Raw genomic sequence first — 13,051 nt, 5'->3', positions numbered from 1 at the left:
AGAAGAATCGAGGAAGTAGACAAGCCCGTCGTATAGTGTCCATTGCGCATGCGTGTAGGCGGCTAAATTCAAAACTCCAGACGTTAGCATCGAGGCTCGTTGACGTTAGCTGCTGTTTGCAGGTTCGTGTATCGACCCAGACAAAAATAAACGACATGAAAACAGTTTTGAGTTAGTTTACCTGTAATAACACAGCCGTATACGCTTTAAAACGTGAGGAATTAGTTAACAAGAAGAATTACAAGGTAAACTTAAGCGCCGTATTGTTTCTATGGTGTTTAGTTATTTTCTCCGTGTTGTGAATAGCACACAGACGTTAGCGTTAGCTTAAAAAAGTGAATTAATATAAATGTTTATGTCTTTGCAAGAAATCAGTAATCATGTGTTTGCTTTCTATATTTAATGGTTATGGCGAAGGTGTTTTCTGGTAAAATATGTATCGTATGTTGACAAAGGGGACATTCATACCCAGATAACGCCGCCCTGAGTAGTTACCGTATTATCCCATATACAGGATCTAGTTAAATCCCTGAGCTGTTAAGTTAGTACAGAAAATCATGTGTCTCGCCTGAGTTACATGTATTTCCACCAAAAACACAATATGTTTGGTTATACATTTAATGCTCCAGCTATAGATGGCCATTACTATGGCATACCAATGAAAACACATTTTTGCATATGTGTCACGGAAATGGTATTGCCTTAGCAACTTAAATGTAATAATTTACTGTATCAACAAGTCCTGGTCTCATTTGTTTACAGGTGAAATGGAGCCTCTTGATCCTCCCAGGAATGAGTGAGTAAAATGATGTTATTGAAGAGAGATGGTCATGTGTGCTATGTACCTGAATCTCTCAGCAACGGTATAAACATTTCCTAAAAGCCAGCTGTGCAACTGGCATTAACATTTACATGTGGTAAGACTGTATTTGCATTTTATACAATTTAAAAAAAACATGCACCAGAACTGAATTTACTTTGTTTTGATATCTTGTGTTACAGTGAAAGCAGTGGATTCTCCAAGAGGCGCATTTCTTCAGTCAGTGCTGCAAATAATCTTTTGGACAAATGTATATATTTTTATTTTTTCTTGTGAACAGATTGTAAGCCTGAATCATATTCTATGCAATTTATCATTTTCAGATTTTAAAAGCACCTCGGAAATCGATCATATTCCCTGACCCAGTACAACAGGAGCGTGTGGTAATTGGATTGTTTGATTCATAATTTTTCCCTTGCTTTGAGACTTTGGTTTTAAGGACAGAGACATACATTTTATTTTCACTAAGGTGGAGTGTGCCAAACCAGTGGAAAAGAGGAATTCCAGAAGAGTCAGCTTTGCCCCTGCCAACGATGTTCTCCTGTTCTCAAAGTGAGACACTAGAAGGAAAAAAAGGTTTAGTTGTCCACAAGGACACTGACACATCAACGTAATCTGTATTTTCTCTTTACAGCGATGTGAAAAATGCCTCTCCTGTCCGAAGTCCTTTACAGGATTTAACACCGTTCGGTAAGTATGTTATATGTACAAGTATGTTCATTTAAAAAAAGATTTTAAAAAATGTTACATACTTTAAGCAACTTTGTAATTTTGTACTGTGTTGTTTCACAGCAGCTGCAGCCACACAAAATAGGTAAAGGGAATTGATCCTTTCAAAATCAACACATTCAACTGTATTTTATATATTCTGATACTTACAGCCTCACAGGACTGGTCATTTTTTGTCTGTGCTAACAACATGGAAATCATCTTTTTTCATAAGGGTCCAGGTGGTGGTCACTGAAGATGGGATTCAACAAATTACAGGTAGGGATATTATATTTTCAAATATAAAACAACCAAGTTACTATGTGCATGCCTTGTCTGTCACAGTGAAAGATAACTGATACAAAATTCAACTCTTTGAACTTAGGAATGGAAACCCTCTTGAATGCTCCTCTGCATGCTTCTCAACAAAGGGATACGGTGAGCTGGAATTCTGTTTTGCTTTGCTGTTTTATCTTTCCTCTGTTTCCTTCAATTGCCACCAGCATCAAATGGTTTAGTTTCTTAGTTATTGTTACAATATGTCATAAAAATGTTCATCAATGGAATACCTGATATTCAGTGACTGTTAATTAACATAAAGCTACTCATCTTCACCAGGTCAACTTTGGTCTTGGGAATGACTTTGGGGAGAAGACAGTGATGTTTTCGACTGATGATGCATTCATGGACATGACCCAAAGTCACACTATAAACATTGCCAATGATGCAGACATACTCGCAGACATTTCCATTCAAAACTTTGACATTTTACCCACTAGCAGAGACAAAACAGTGATGTTCTCTGCAGATGATGGATCCATGGATATGACCTTAAGTCATACTATGAGCAAGGCAAGTGGGTTAGTATCACTTCCCACTAGCAGAAACATGGATTTAGGTGCAGAAAACAGCAAAATATCTTCGTCAGTGCCTTGTTTGGATGCTGGATTTGAAGACTTCCTCGCCAGCCTCTTTAAACCAAATGGCCCAAGTGTTAATCCTGCAGGAACAACCACTACGGAAACAAACAGCTCGCTGGCCCAGATTAAAACGCAACAATCCGATGTGGATAAAGAGAATCAGGCCCCAACATCTGTTTCTGCTGTGATGGGGAAGTCACCCAACATATCCAGGAAGACTGATGAATTATCTTATGGAAGTGCCCTCTGTCCAACGGATGACATGGATTTGACTGAAGCGCAGACAGGCCATATTCAGGGATTTGCTGATGATGATGGTCCCTTTCAGTGTCATCTTCCCATGCAAGAAGCGTACTCCCAGCCTGACAGCAGAATGTCACAGACAGCAGTGTCCAAACAAACGCATAGCAGTGGAATGCTGGCATCATTCAACCCTAAAGGTATTGAATTTTAAAACAAATAATTAATTCATAGATGAACTAAATCAGGTCACTTTTTAAAAACTTATTTTTAAATGTTCACAACTTGAATACAGATGAAATAGCATCTTAATACATTTCAATTTTAGGTATCACATCCTTGACGAATCCTTCTCTACACGCTTCTCATCAAAGACACAAGGTGAGTTTGTTATTAATTTACTTTGCTGTTAGAATTAATTTTATAACACAGGCCCAGAAATTTCATGGTAACTGCGTAATTATCAAATCATAATGCTGTAATTATGGTCTTAATTTTGTTTACAGGTGGTTTTCAGTATGTTGCCATGAGTATGGGGTAATGTAATGTCTTTTCTCCGTCAGGTCAACCTTGCGACAAAAGATGACTGCATAGAGAAAACAATAGTGTTCACTGCAGGTAATGAGTTCATGGACATGACTCAGAGTCACACGGTGAACATTGACAGTGGTTCATTAGCTCCTCCAAAGCAAAATTGCATCAGTGGAAAAGTGGACAATGCTTCAGCGCTGATGGGGAGAAAACATGAAACTTGTGGTTTGCCTGGCTCATCAGCAAATTGTTTGGATCAAGGATTTAAACACTTCATTTCAGGTCTCTCCAAAACAAGTACCACCAGTAGTAACCCTGTGAATGCCAGAATGGTTCCTCCTGCTGCAGCATTCGCAAAGGGAACTGTCGACACAAACAGCCTCCTGTCACAGCCTAAAACTGATGTTGGTAAAGAAAATCGATCACTGAATACAGCCAGGAGCTTTGGAGAGCTGTTAACTGCGGGTACAATCTGTCCTGAAAATGATGTCAGCATGGATATGACTGAGGCTCAGACAGGCCGGATTGAAGGATTCTTTAGCTCAGAGGATCTTTTTCAGTCTATTCCCACAGACATGTACCCCACAGCAGAGATGACCTCAGAGCCAAATAACAGTGAAGCATTTGGATCATCTAAACATACAGGTATAGAAACCACAAACCTTCCAGTTTGACTTTTATTTGATTTATTTATTGGTTTGTTTCTTGCTTCAAATGTTGACTGAATAATCTAATGTGAGAGTCACCCAAATAAGAGCCTTAGGACAACTATGAAAGTAAACCACAAATGTAACATTTGAATAAAAAATGATAATTTTGGTAATGTGATAATTTATAGAATTAAAAACTAAGGCTAAATAACATCTTAAGAATTAATTCCCTTTTATCTCTTTTTTTCAGTAGGGTAATTAGGGCTGCTTTTTTAAATTAGTTTTTCTATTAATTCCCTTTCTCCACAGGTGTGGAAACCTCACTGAAGCCATCCTTAAAGACAAAGTTACAAAGACATCAGGTGAGCTTAAAACTTCACTAAATTAATATGCAACTCAACTGCACTGAATACTGTTTATTTAAAATAATCAGAATTTTAGAGCGGTGTTTGCTATGTGCCATGCAACATATTGTTTCTTCTGAAATGAACACCTTTGTAAAGTTATGCCAGTCATAGTGATTTAATCACAGCATTTATTTCTTTTAGAAAAAAATAGCACACTTTCTAATAGTCACTCTTATCTGGCGAAATGGTAACTATTAGTAATGCGAATTTAAAATGTCTTTCGATGACTGTACACTTAAAGTTTTTTCCCTTCCTCAGGTTAAATTTGATGCTGAAGATGACTACAGAGAGAAAACAGTCAGGTTTTCTGCAGATGATGCATGTATGGATGTGACACAAAGTCACACTGTAAACATTGCCACTGATTTAGAACTGCATTCATGCAAAAATGTGGACTTGCAACCTGACTCTGGAGAGAAGACAGTGAGGTTCACTGCAAATGATGCCGCAATGGATGTGACACAAAGTCATACTGTAAACATCGTCACTGATTTTGACCCACGTTTACATCAAAACTTGGACCTTGTGCCTGCTTATGGTGAGAGGACAGTAAGATTTACTGCAAATGATGCTGCAATGGATGTGACACAAAGTCACACTGTAAACATTGTCACTGGTCTTGAACCACAGTCACATCAAAACGTGGACCTTGTGCCTGTTTATGGAGAGAAGACAGTGAGGTTCACAGCAAATGATGCTGCAATGGATGTGACACAAAGTCACACTGTAAACATCGTCACTGATTTCAACCCACAATCACATCAAAATGTGGACCCTGTACCTGCTTGTGGAGAAAAGACAGTGAGATTTACTGCAAATGATGCAGCCATGGATGTGACGAGAAGTCACACAATCAACATTTCCACTGAATTAGATCCAAGGTCACATAAAAATCTGGACTTTCTACTGCCTTGTGGAGAAAAAACATTGAGGTTCACTGCTAATGATGCAGCCATGGATGTGACGCAATGTCACACTGTAAATATTGTCACTGACTTCGACCCACAGTTGCATCCCAATCGCAGCACGTTGCATGCTCGTGAAGAGAAAACAGTGAGGTTCACTGCAAACGATGGAGCTATGGATGTGACACAAAGTCACACTGTAAATATTGCCAGCAATTCAGTGTCCAATTCAGTTCTTCCACACAGAGATTCTAACATTTTATCCGCCAGTGAAAATGTGGATTTTTCTTTATCTGTGAAGAAAAGAGAGAGCGAGACTCGTCGTCCACGTAGAAACCAATCTTCATCAGCTCAAACTTTGGATCCAGGATTTAAAAACTCCCTATCCAGGATGAGTGGTCCCTGGGCTAATCCTTTGATCACCAAAGCAGTGGCTCGTGATGCACTGACCCCTCCAGAAACTGAAGACGCAAATGGCAAAAAACAGAAGTGTGAAGTCCATACCGAAAATGATGCTCCAAGTTCTGCTTCAGCTGTCTTGCAGAGTCCAAAAGATAAAACCATGACAAGGGACGATCTAAGCATGGCTATGACTGAAGCTCACACAGGCCACGATATAGGACAAACCTGTACAGATGAGTCACCTCAATGCCTTTCTTCCACACAGGACTTGTCTGTTAATTCTGATCATTTGAATAAAACAGAGATGGCTGCACCACAAAGAAATGGAGCATTGGGATCATCTAGCCCAGAAGGTGTGGAAATCACAACTCATTCATATTCTCTTGACTTAAATGAAACTGATAACGGGAAGAAAGCTGAACCTACAGATCAAAGTTGTTCACCTAGTGCTATTCACCATGATGATGATGGCGATACAGTGCCTTCACAGAAGTCTAGGCGAAAGAGTTTTGCTGATCTCCATTCTAAAATAAGGCGTTTGAGCCACATGATAAACACAGTTCCTGAAACCATTGCCATGGAAAGCTGCACAGCATCTTTGCCTCAGCCAGAACACAACCAAGACAAAACTCAATCCCGACCTGTAATGGAGCCTGAACTGGAAATGGGCTCAGCAGACACTGAAGAAGATGCACAAGATCAATGTGTTTTGGAAGAAGAACAACCTTCTACTACTTCCACAACTCCGTTCAACTTGAAGACTAAACAACTCATATCTAGACTGTCAGTGGGAGGCTTTAAGCCAAAACTCCCCCAAAGAAGCAAACCAGATGAGCCAAACAAAGTGAATTCAGTTGGAGAACGTACAAGAACAGTCACTGTCAATGTCACTAATCAACTGAACAACTTTGACGATGATGTGAGCGACATTTACGATGAAGAGCTTGGTAGCATTGAAGATATGTCAGAAATACTGGACACAAAGAGTCCCCGGAGAGCCCAGGAAAAAGTGAGTCCTTCCAAGGAGCTCTACGTGGATGGGCCTTTAGAGGATAATGTATTCGAAGAGGAGTTGATTAGAGATGTCCAAGGCCAAAAGAGACCTTTGCCAGTAGATGAAAATGATACAGAGACTGAGAAGAGAATGAGAGGATCCAGTGAGACTGCCACCTATGAACTGGTAGGTCTTTATTTAACTTATTAAACAGAGAGAACCAGGTTTATATGAGAGACTGTCCCTCAATTCTAATCTTCCTGATTTTATTAGTGTATGGTATATATGATAATAATAGATTTCCTGATGTGCTTTTGTTATATATTCCTGTTAATGTAAACGTAATGTAAAATGTACATTTCACTGATCCTATTGGTACAAAAAGTATAGTTATTAGGACTGCAGTTATTTTCATTGTTGATTATTTATTTATTTTAGATTTTAAAAAAACAGTGGTTTGGTCTATAACGTATCAGAAAATTGTGAAAAATATGAATCATTGTTTCTTAAAGTGGAAGATACTGTCCTCAAATTGACCACAATCAGAAAATATTCACATCTAAGAAGCTGGAAGTACTTTAAAGTACTTTAAAATTACTCATACGGATCAATCGATTATCACAATTGTTGGCAGCTGATATAATACAAAACTTAACAACACATTATTGCAGCTCTACCCATTATACTCATCACTCTGCTGCTCTGAGTTATTCTTCTTCAAGTAGAAAGTTTAAATATGGTACCCAGCTTCTTTCAGTTGTTTCCATTTAACCATTTTTTGATTGTCATTAAGTTTGAAAGACGATACTTCCTGTACCATTGGTTCACATTAAAAGTCTTTCAAGCTCTTAAATTTAACATCCATTGGAACTTTTTTCAGAAAATTGCTTATTAGATGCCATTGGACCTAATTAGTTGAGACTATCAACAAAGTAACACAGATGATTATGACATGGCTGTTCTGAAAGGATTGGAACTCTGGAATTTAATACATACGTTCATCACTTCTCTTTACTCAACTGACTGTGATTTGACAATTTGCAATATATTCAATTTGCAGTTTGTTATATTGTTTGTGTGTTTATGAAGGCATTCTTCATTTGCATTTATTTTTCTTTCTTTGTTTAATTCGTTGCCAGGAAACACAGTCTCATCCTGTTGAGTGTGACAGTAACATTACTACAGCTTCATGCGTAAACACACAGACCACAGATGACTCCAGCAGCAGTCACACGGCCACAATCAAATGTGAAGCTACTTTTGAATCAAGTAAGTTGTGATTGATTTATGTAGTTTGAGAGTCACTGGGGTCCTTATATTATGATGATTTCCTAATGTCATTGTGTTTTTATTCTGATTCTGTCATGATATTTTTTCAGCTTTCAGACAAAGTCTGTTTGAATCCCAGCTCGAAGACTACGCCAGTGATATGCAGAGGGTATATTGTTGACATGTTTCATGAATTCAATTTTTTTAATATACATTTTTTTTCCAGATCAGTTATTTATTGCCTTCAATGTTTTGATTACAGAAAGTCGATGATGGCACCATCACAGTGTTGGAGTTCTTTAAGCTCTTCAACATAGATTTTGTCATCCATAATCCTCGGCAGAGTGTCCTCCCTGGGAGAGTGAGTGTATTATCTTATATGTTTTAAAAGCTACCGGTATACAAAAAACAACAGCCAAATGTAGCGATGTGACTTTTTATTTTATTTTATTTTTGTTGCAGCTTTTGTCAGACTCCGATCGTACATCGATGGATTTATTAAAAGAAAGGCATATCAACCGTCCAAAACAGGTGGTGTATCAGACAGATGTCCTGAACCTTACAGAGAAGGTGGAGGGGTATGTACGCTTCAGATTTCACAAAACCTTTATGTATACATGTATTAGTGCTTTCAGTTTGTCTGTTTGTTTGTTTTTACAGTTAACATTGTGATTTTTCCTCCATGAGAAGTGTTCATGGCCCATTTAGGTTTAAACCATAATGTCTTTAAAACCTCTCAAATCTCACTTAAACCTTGATTGACAGCTTTGTAATGTGAAAATCATCATATCTCGTTGACAGTGGCATAAAGAGAGATATAAGAAGTTTAAATGATGTGTTTGTTGCCTGAAATTCCGATATTTTGACTGAATATCTGTTTTGACCTCCTCTTAGGTTGAAGGAGCGAATGCGGGATCTAGACAGACCACTGAAACTTGTCAATGGACCTCTGTGGGAAGAAATAAGAAATTCTTCAGAGAAAGAGGTATTAAAAAATCAATGTGTTAATCAAACTGCAATTTGTATGGGCAGTTTGAACTCTAAAAGGACAATACAGATATCTTTTTTTCTGATTTACCATAAATTGCAGTAGGAAGAGCATCAGTTAAGCATATGATGTTTACTCCTCACCCTCATAGTGTTTGTTTTATTTCACAGCTCAAATCTTTTGGTGCAAAGCTGAAAGAGAGAAACAACTTGTTCAGAAAGATGAGCAAAATTCAGTCACATGAAATGAAGGAGGTGCTGTACTCAAATCTTGTGCAGGCAAATCTGGTGAGAATCCTCAAACTGAAATACTTACAGCATTGTGATCTTTTGAGAGTACAAATGGTTATTGGATTTTTTTTTTCCAGGAGGAGCAACAGAGGTTGAGAGGAACAATTGACGAAGCAGATGAGATGATAAAAAGTTTGGATGACTGTATTCGTGAATTAGAAACAGGTATGGTAACTATGGGCTGTGTTGCTTAGTTTGTATTGTCACAGGCAGAGCAAAAGGTGAAACGGCTGTAAGACCTTTGTTTTTCCTTCATTTAGAAGTCGCTGCAGTTGAAGAAAAAGGCGTTGACAACAAATTAAGTCTGAAGTCACTTCAGGAAGGTAACTCGGAATACCACTTAACTGTGTTATTTTTTATTTTCATGTACTTGAGCTGAATTATTTATTTGATTTTTACAGAAATGCAGAAAGTCACTGAGGCTTTGGTGAATAATGAGCGGTGAGTTGAGAGAATTAATAAGTATCTTTTTCATGTTTAGCTGTTATAAATATAGAAAAGTTTTCTTTTTGTTTCTCAGTCTTTTCTCTTTTTCCTGATGCAGAGAGATAACCGAACTGGAGATGCAGAAGAAGCAGAATTCAAATAAACGGAACAGGCTGAAAGCTGAGACGATGAACCTTGAGAGGCACATCACTGCGCTGCATTTGTAAGTTTACAAATTTTTTCTTTCAAAACCTGCTTATGCTGAACCATGTCCACTTTCATTTCACTTTTTTAAAGTTTGTATCCCCTTGTATGCCCATGATTTTTTCTTAGTCTAGTGACAAAAATAGCTTTTGTACTTAAAACAAAGTGATAACCTTATTGTTATTGGTTTTTTTAAACAAATGTTACCTCAGGGTGAATGAATGGAAGTTTGCAGAGAAGAAAGACCAGTGCACAGTCTACACTTTCCTCCATGAGACCTTCCATCTACAGTTGGTGTTTGAAAAATCAAATGGTAATTGATTGATTTTGTTTTTTATTTATATATTTTTTTAACATACCACGGTATGTAGGGCTGCACAGTTAATCACAAAATTATCAAAATTGCAATATGACTAAGTGCAATATCCAAAATACAAGAGCTTAATTATTTTATGAAGGTAAAATGTGTCACAAAACAGTGTTTTAATGAAATTTTGTAGTACTGCAGAGATGCTCTGGCCCACAAAGCTTGTTTTCCAAATGTAATAAAATGTGTTTGTTTGACAGAGACTGGGAGAAATGCCACATCCTCCTGATTTTACTAGTTTTTCAATGACAATGGAAATTGTGATGAAAAATGTAGTCATCCATAATAATCATGATTTATATTGCAATCACAGTATCACTTTTTGAACATATTGTGAAGCCCAGGATGTACTAGATTTTAAGATGTGTATCTACTTGCACAGACAAATAAAAGAAAAAAATCATTTTCATTACATCATTGTTATTGTCAGCAACCATGTTGAATTTTTGGCCACAATTATGTCAGAACAAGGGTTGTTCTGATACTGATACCAGTTGTGGACATGCCTCGGATCCTGCCTAAATCGCCTGTGTTATTAAATTATTTTCCTCTTTTTTGAAACAAATAATATTTTACTTTCTGATTGTCTTTGAAGGAAATGAAGCTGATAATCAGTCTGATCGGAAAATATCACACATCACATTCAAACATCAACTTGATGGTGAGAAAAAAAAAATCAAAAAGCGGTATACTGTGTTTGTGTCAGAATTGTCTGAATCTGTGTTTAGCATATTGTGTGTTTGAGTTAAAAAGGATTTAAATCTTGTAATATAATGAATTAACTATACACATATATCCATCAGCATATTGAGTATGAGTGTGACTGTAATTGACTGCTGTACATTTTGTTTTCTAACTAGATGAGAAGTCACAGGGTCATGCCTGCCTTGTTCACAAGCTACTCTCTCAGTACATCGATGGAAAATCTGACTGGGTGGAGAAGTATCCGACAAGCAGACATGTTCCAAAGGTAGGTGTGACTGGAGATCTGTGTCCTCGGTTAAGAGACTGACACATGATTAGCTGCATGTTGTACTAAGCTTTTTAAAAGTTCTTTCAGTCAATAGACCCCGTCCAGATACTGAATTTTACACCAGGAAAATCAAACAGACAAAATGTTCATCCTTGTGCATCCTCAATTTGTCTTCACTTCCACCATGGTGGGAATAACTTTTTTTGCTCATTTACTCTGAAATTTGCATCTAAAGTGTTTTGTCTCATATTGTACACAGCTGCTCCACGACGTGGGCCTGGTGGTGGGTCGCTGTCGTCTCCTGGGAGAAGAATTGCGTCTGCTGAACATGTGGGGAGGTCTAAGGCTCGATATTCTTGACCTCAGCTGTGTGGACACCCAGTAAGACCTCTTTCCTTTGAATGAACCATTTTTGAGGCAACTGTATAACTAATTTACAGGGTGTGCTGTTTGCAGCTCCATTGAAGTGTTGATATGTCTAAATGAAAAAGGAAAAATATTGGGCCTTAGAAGACATAGATATGAATTTGTGAGGGTTCTTTAGGACATTTATTTCTGATTTAATGTATCCATCAATGTCAGTGTCTACTTTTCTAATGTTACAAATCTTTAAACCTACCAGTTGGCAAAATAGAGATTAAGTTAAATTCCTTCACTAAACCTACCCCTGCATGGGAACTATACATAAGTTTATACTAACCTGCAAAGCATGAATAGATTATTTGTCCAAAATCAGAATTATATTTTGTTGAAAATAACCTTAAATTTAAGTGTCTGATACCTGTACACACACTGAATTTAACCTTTATTAATAAGGATGAGCATTCAAAATTGTTATAATATCATCAAGCACATCTTGGTTTAAAGCACCAGGGTCACGTTTCCCCTTTGTAACAAACACTGCACAGTTGACTGGACATTGTTCATGCAAAGCTGACAAAGTGGCTTCAAATTCTGCATTAAAAGGAAAACCACAGAAACTTTACCTTGATATGATGGTTGGTGACGCAATTTGTTGACATTGGAGTAACAAAATGTATATGATCTGTCATTATTAAATTAGTTAATTAAAAACTACACTATATTTACATTCTTCTTTTTCTTCCTGTAGAGTGCACATCATCTTCAGCAGTCTCAAGAAACTTTCCAAATTTGAGGTGATCTTCTCTGTCAGTTTGACCGACCACCTCTGCGTCCTTCAAGTGCAGAACTTCAAAAACATGATTGGAGGAACAACGTAAGCTTCACTCAACTTCACCTTTTAAAATGAGCGCAACAGTGCCTTCTTTTTGGGGGGAGAGAACTGCTGGTTTAAAAGCCCTTGAACAACAGTGTTGAGGCAGCACAATGATATCATGGCTGGGAGTATTTAAGCACTAGATGGGGGAAAAAGCTTCCAAACCAAACAGTAACAAAACAATGATGTTGGATGTTTTCTTGTATTTCCAGGATCCAACAAATTGAGGAGGTCGTTTCATCGTTCACTCCAGGCAAGAATCAACTGACAAAGATCGTCAAAAAGATTCATCAAGATCTGCTCTGTTGAGACCAGGGATGTTGATTTGTTTGTAATCAAACTCTTTTGTACAAATGTTGTAAAATTAAGAAAACTTCCAAATCTATTAAATTACTTTTCCATTTTTTTTTAAATAAAAACAATATAGTGTACATTTTCTCAGTCTGTTTTTTCTTCCACATTCAGCATTGTGTGATGTTTTTTTAACTTTATATAGTGTCCTTAAAATGAACCTTAATCTGTTAGCAGTTCACATTCACGTCAGTGCACTTTGTTAGAAATAACTGACTTCCAGCAAAGTACAACAAATTATTAGACTACAGGAAATCTGATCAATTTCTACCACAGTCATATTCTGTTGCAGCTACATCACAAATCAGTGTTAATCAAGTCATGTTCAGATGTGTTATACATTTCATCTGGATAGAAAATGCTCTTTAA

General features: G+C 37.3%; 1 protein-coding gene across 5 annotated transcripts; it reads left to right on the top strand.

Moving 5' to 3' along the window:
- Window positions 1-9: 9 nt before the first annotated feature.
- knl1 (kinetochore scaffold 1) lies at window positions 10-12,762 on the top strand. 5 transcript variants are annotated; one of them, XM_037086164.1, is made up of 30 exons: window positions 10-122; window positions 763-796; window positions 1,003-1,039; window positions 1,144-1,203; window positions 1,290-1,372; window positions 1,455-1,510; window positions 1,613-1,634; window positions 1,764-1,807; window positions 1,914-1,966; window positions 2,147-2,888; window positions 3,017-3,069; window positions 3,252-3,864; window positions 4,179-4,231; window positions 4,535-6,763; window positions 7,717-7,846; window positions 7,957-8,015; window positions 8,109-8,207; window positions 8,309-8,424; window positions 8,741-8,831; window positions 9,005-9,121; window positions 9,202-9,289; window positions 9,385-9,447; window positions 9,526-9,565; window positions 9,669-9,773; window positions 9,967-10,067; window positions 10,717-10,782; window positions 10,982-11,091; window positions 11,354-11,475; window positions 12,206-12,331; window positions 12,544-12,762. In XM_037086164.1, exons 2-30 carry the CDS (start codon window positions 768-770, stop codon window positions 12,638-12,640), a joined length of 5,604 nt encoding a protein of 1,867 aa, XP_036942059.1. In that variant the 5' UTR covers window positions 10-122; window positions 763-767; the 3' UTR covers window positions 12,641-12,762. The 5 variants fall into 5 exon arrangements, with proteins under 5 accessions (XP_036942059.1, XP_036942060.1, XP_036942061.1 ...); XM_037086165.1 differs by having other exon boundaries at window positions 94-245; window positions 1,616-1,634; XM_037086166.1 differs by having other exon boundaries at window positions 94-245; window positions 9,388-9,447.
- The last annotated feature ends 289 nt before the right edge of the window (window positions 12,763-13,051 follow it).

Source organism: Acanthopagrus latus, chromosome 22 (genome assembly GCF_904848185.1).
Source record: "Acanthopagrus latus isolate v.2019 chromosome 22, fAcaLat1.1, whole genome shotgun sequence".
NCBI classification, from domain to species: domain Eukaryota; kingdom Metazoa; phylum Chordata; class Actinopteri; order Spariformes; family Sparidae; genus Acanthopagrus; species Acanthopagrus latus.
The sequence above is the reverse complement of the archived record's forward strand: the minus strand, read 5'-3'. Positions and strand labels throughout refer to the sequence as shown.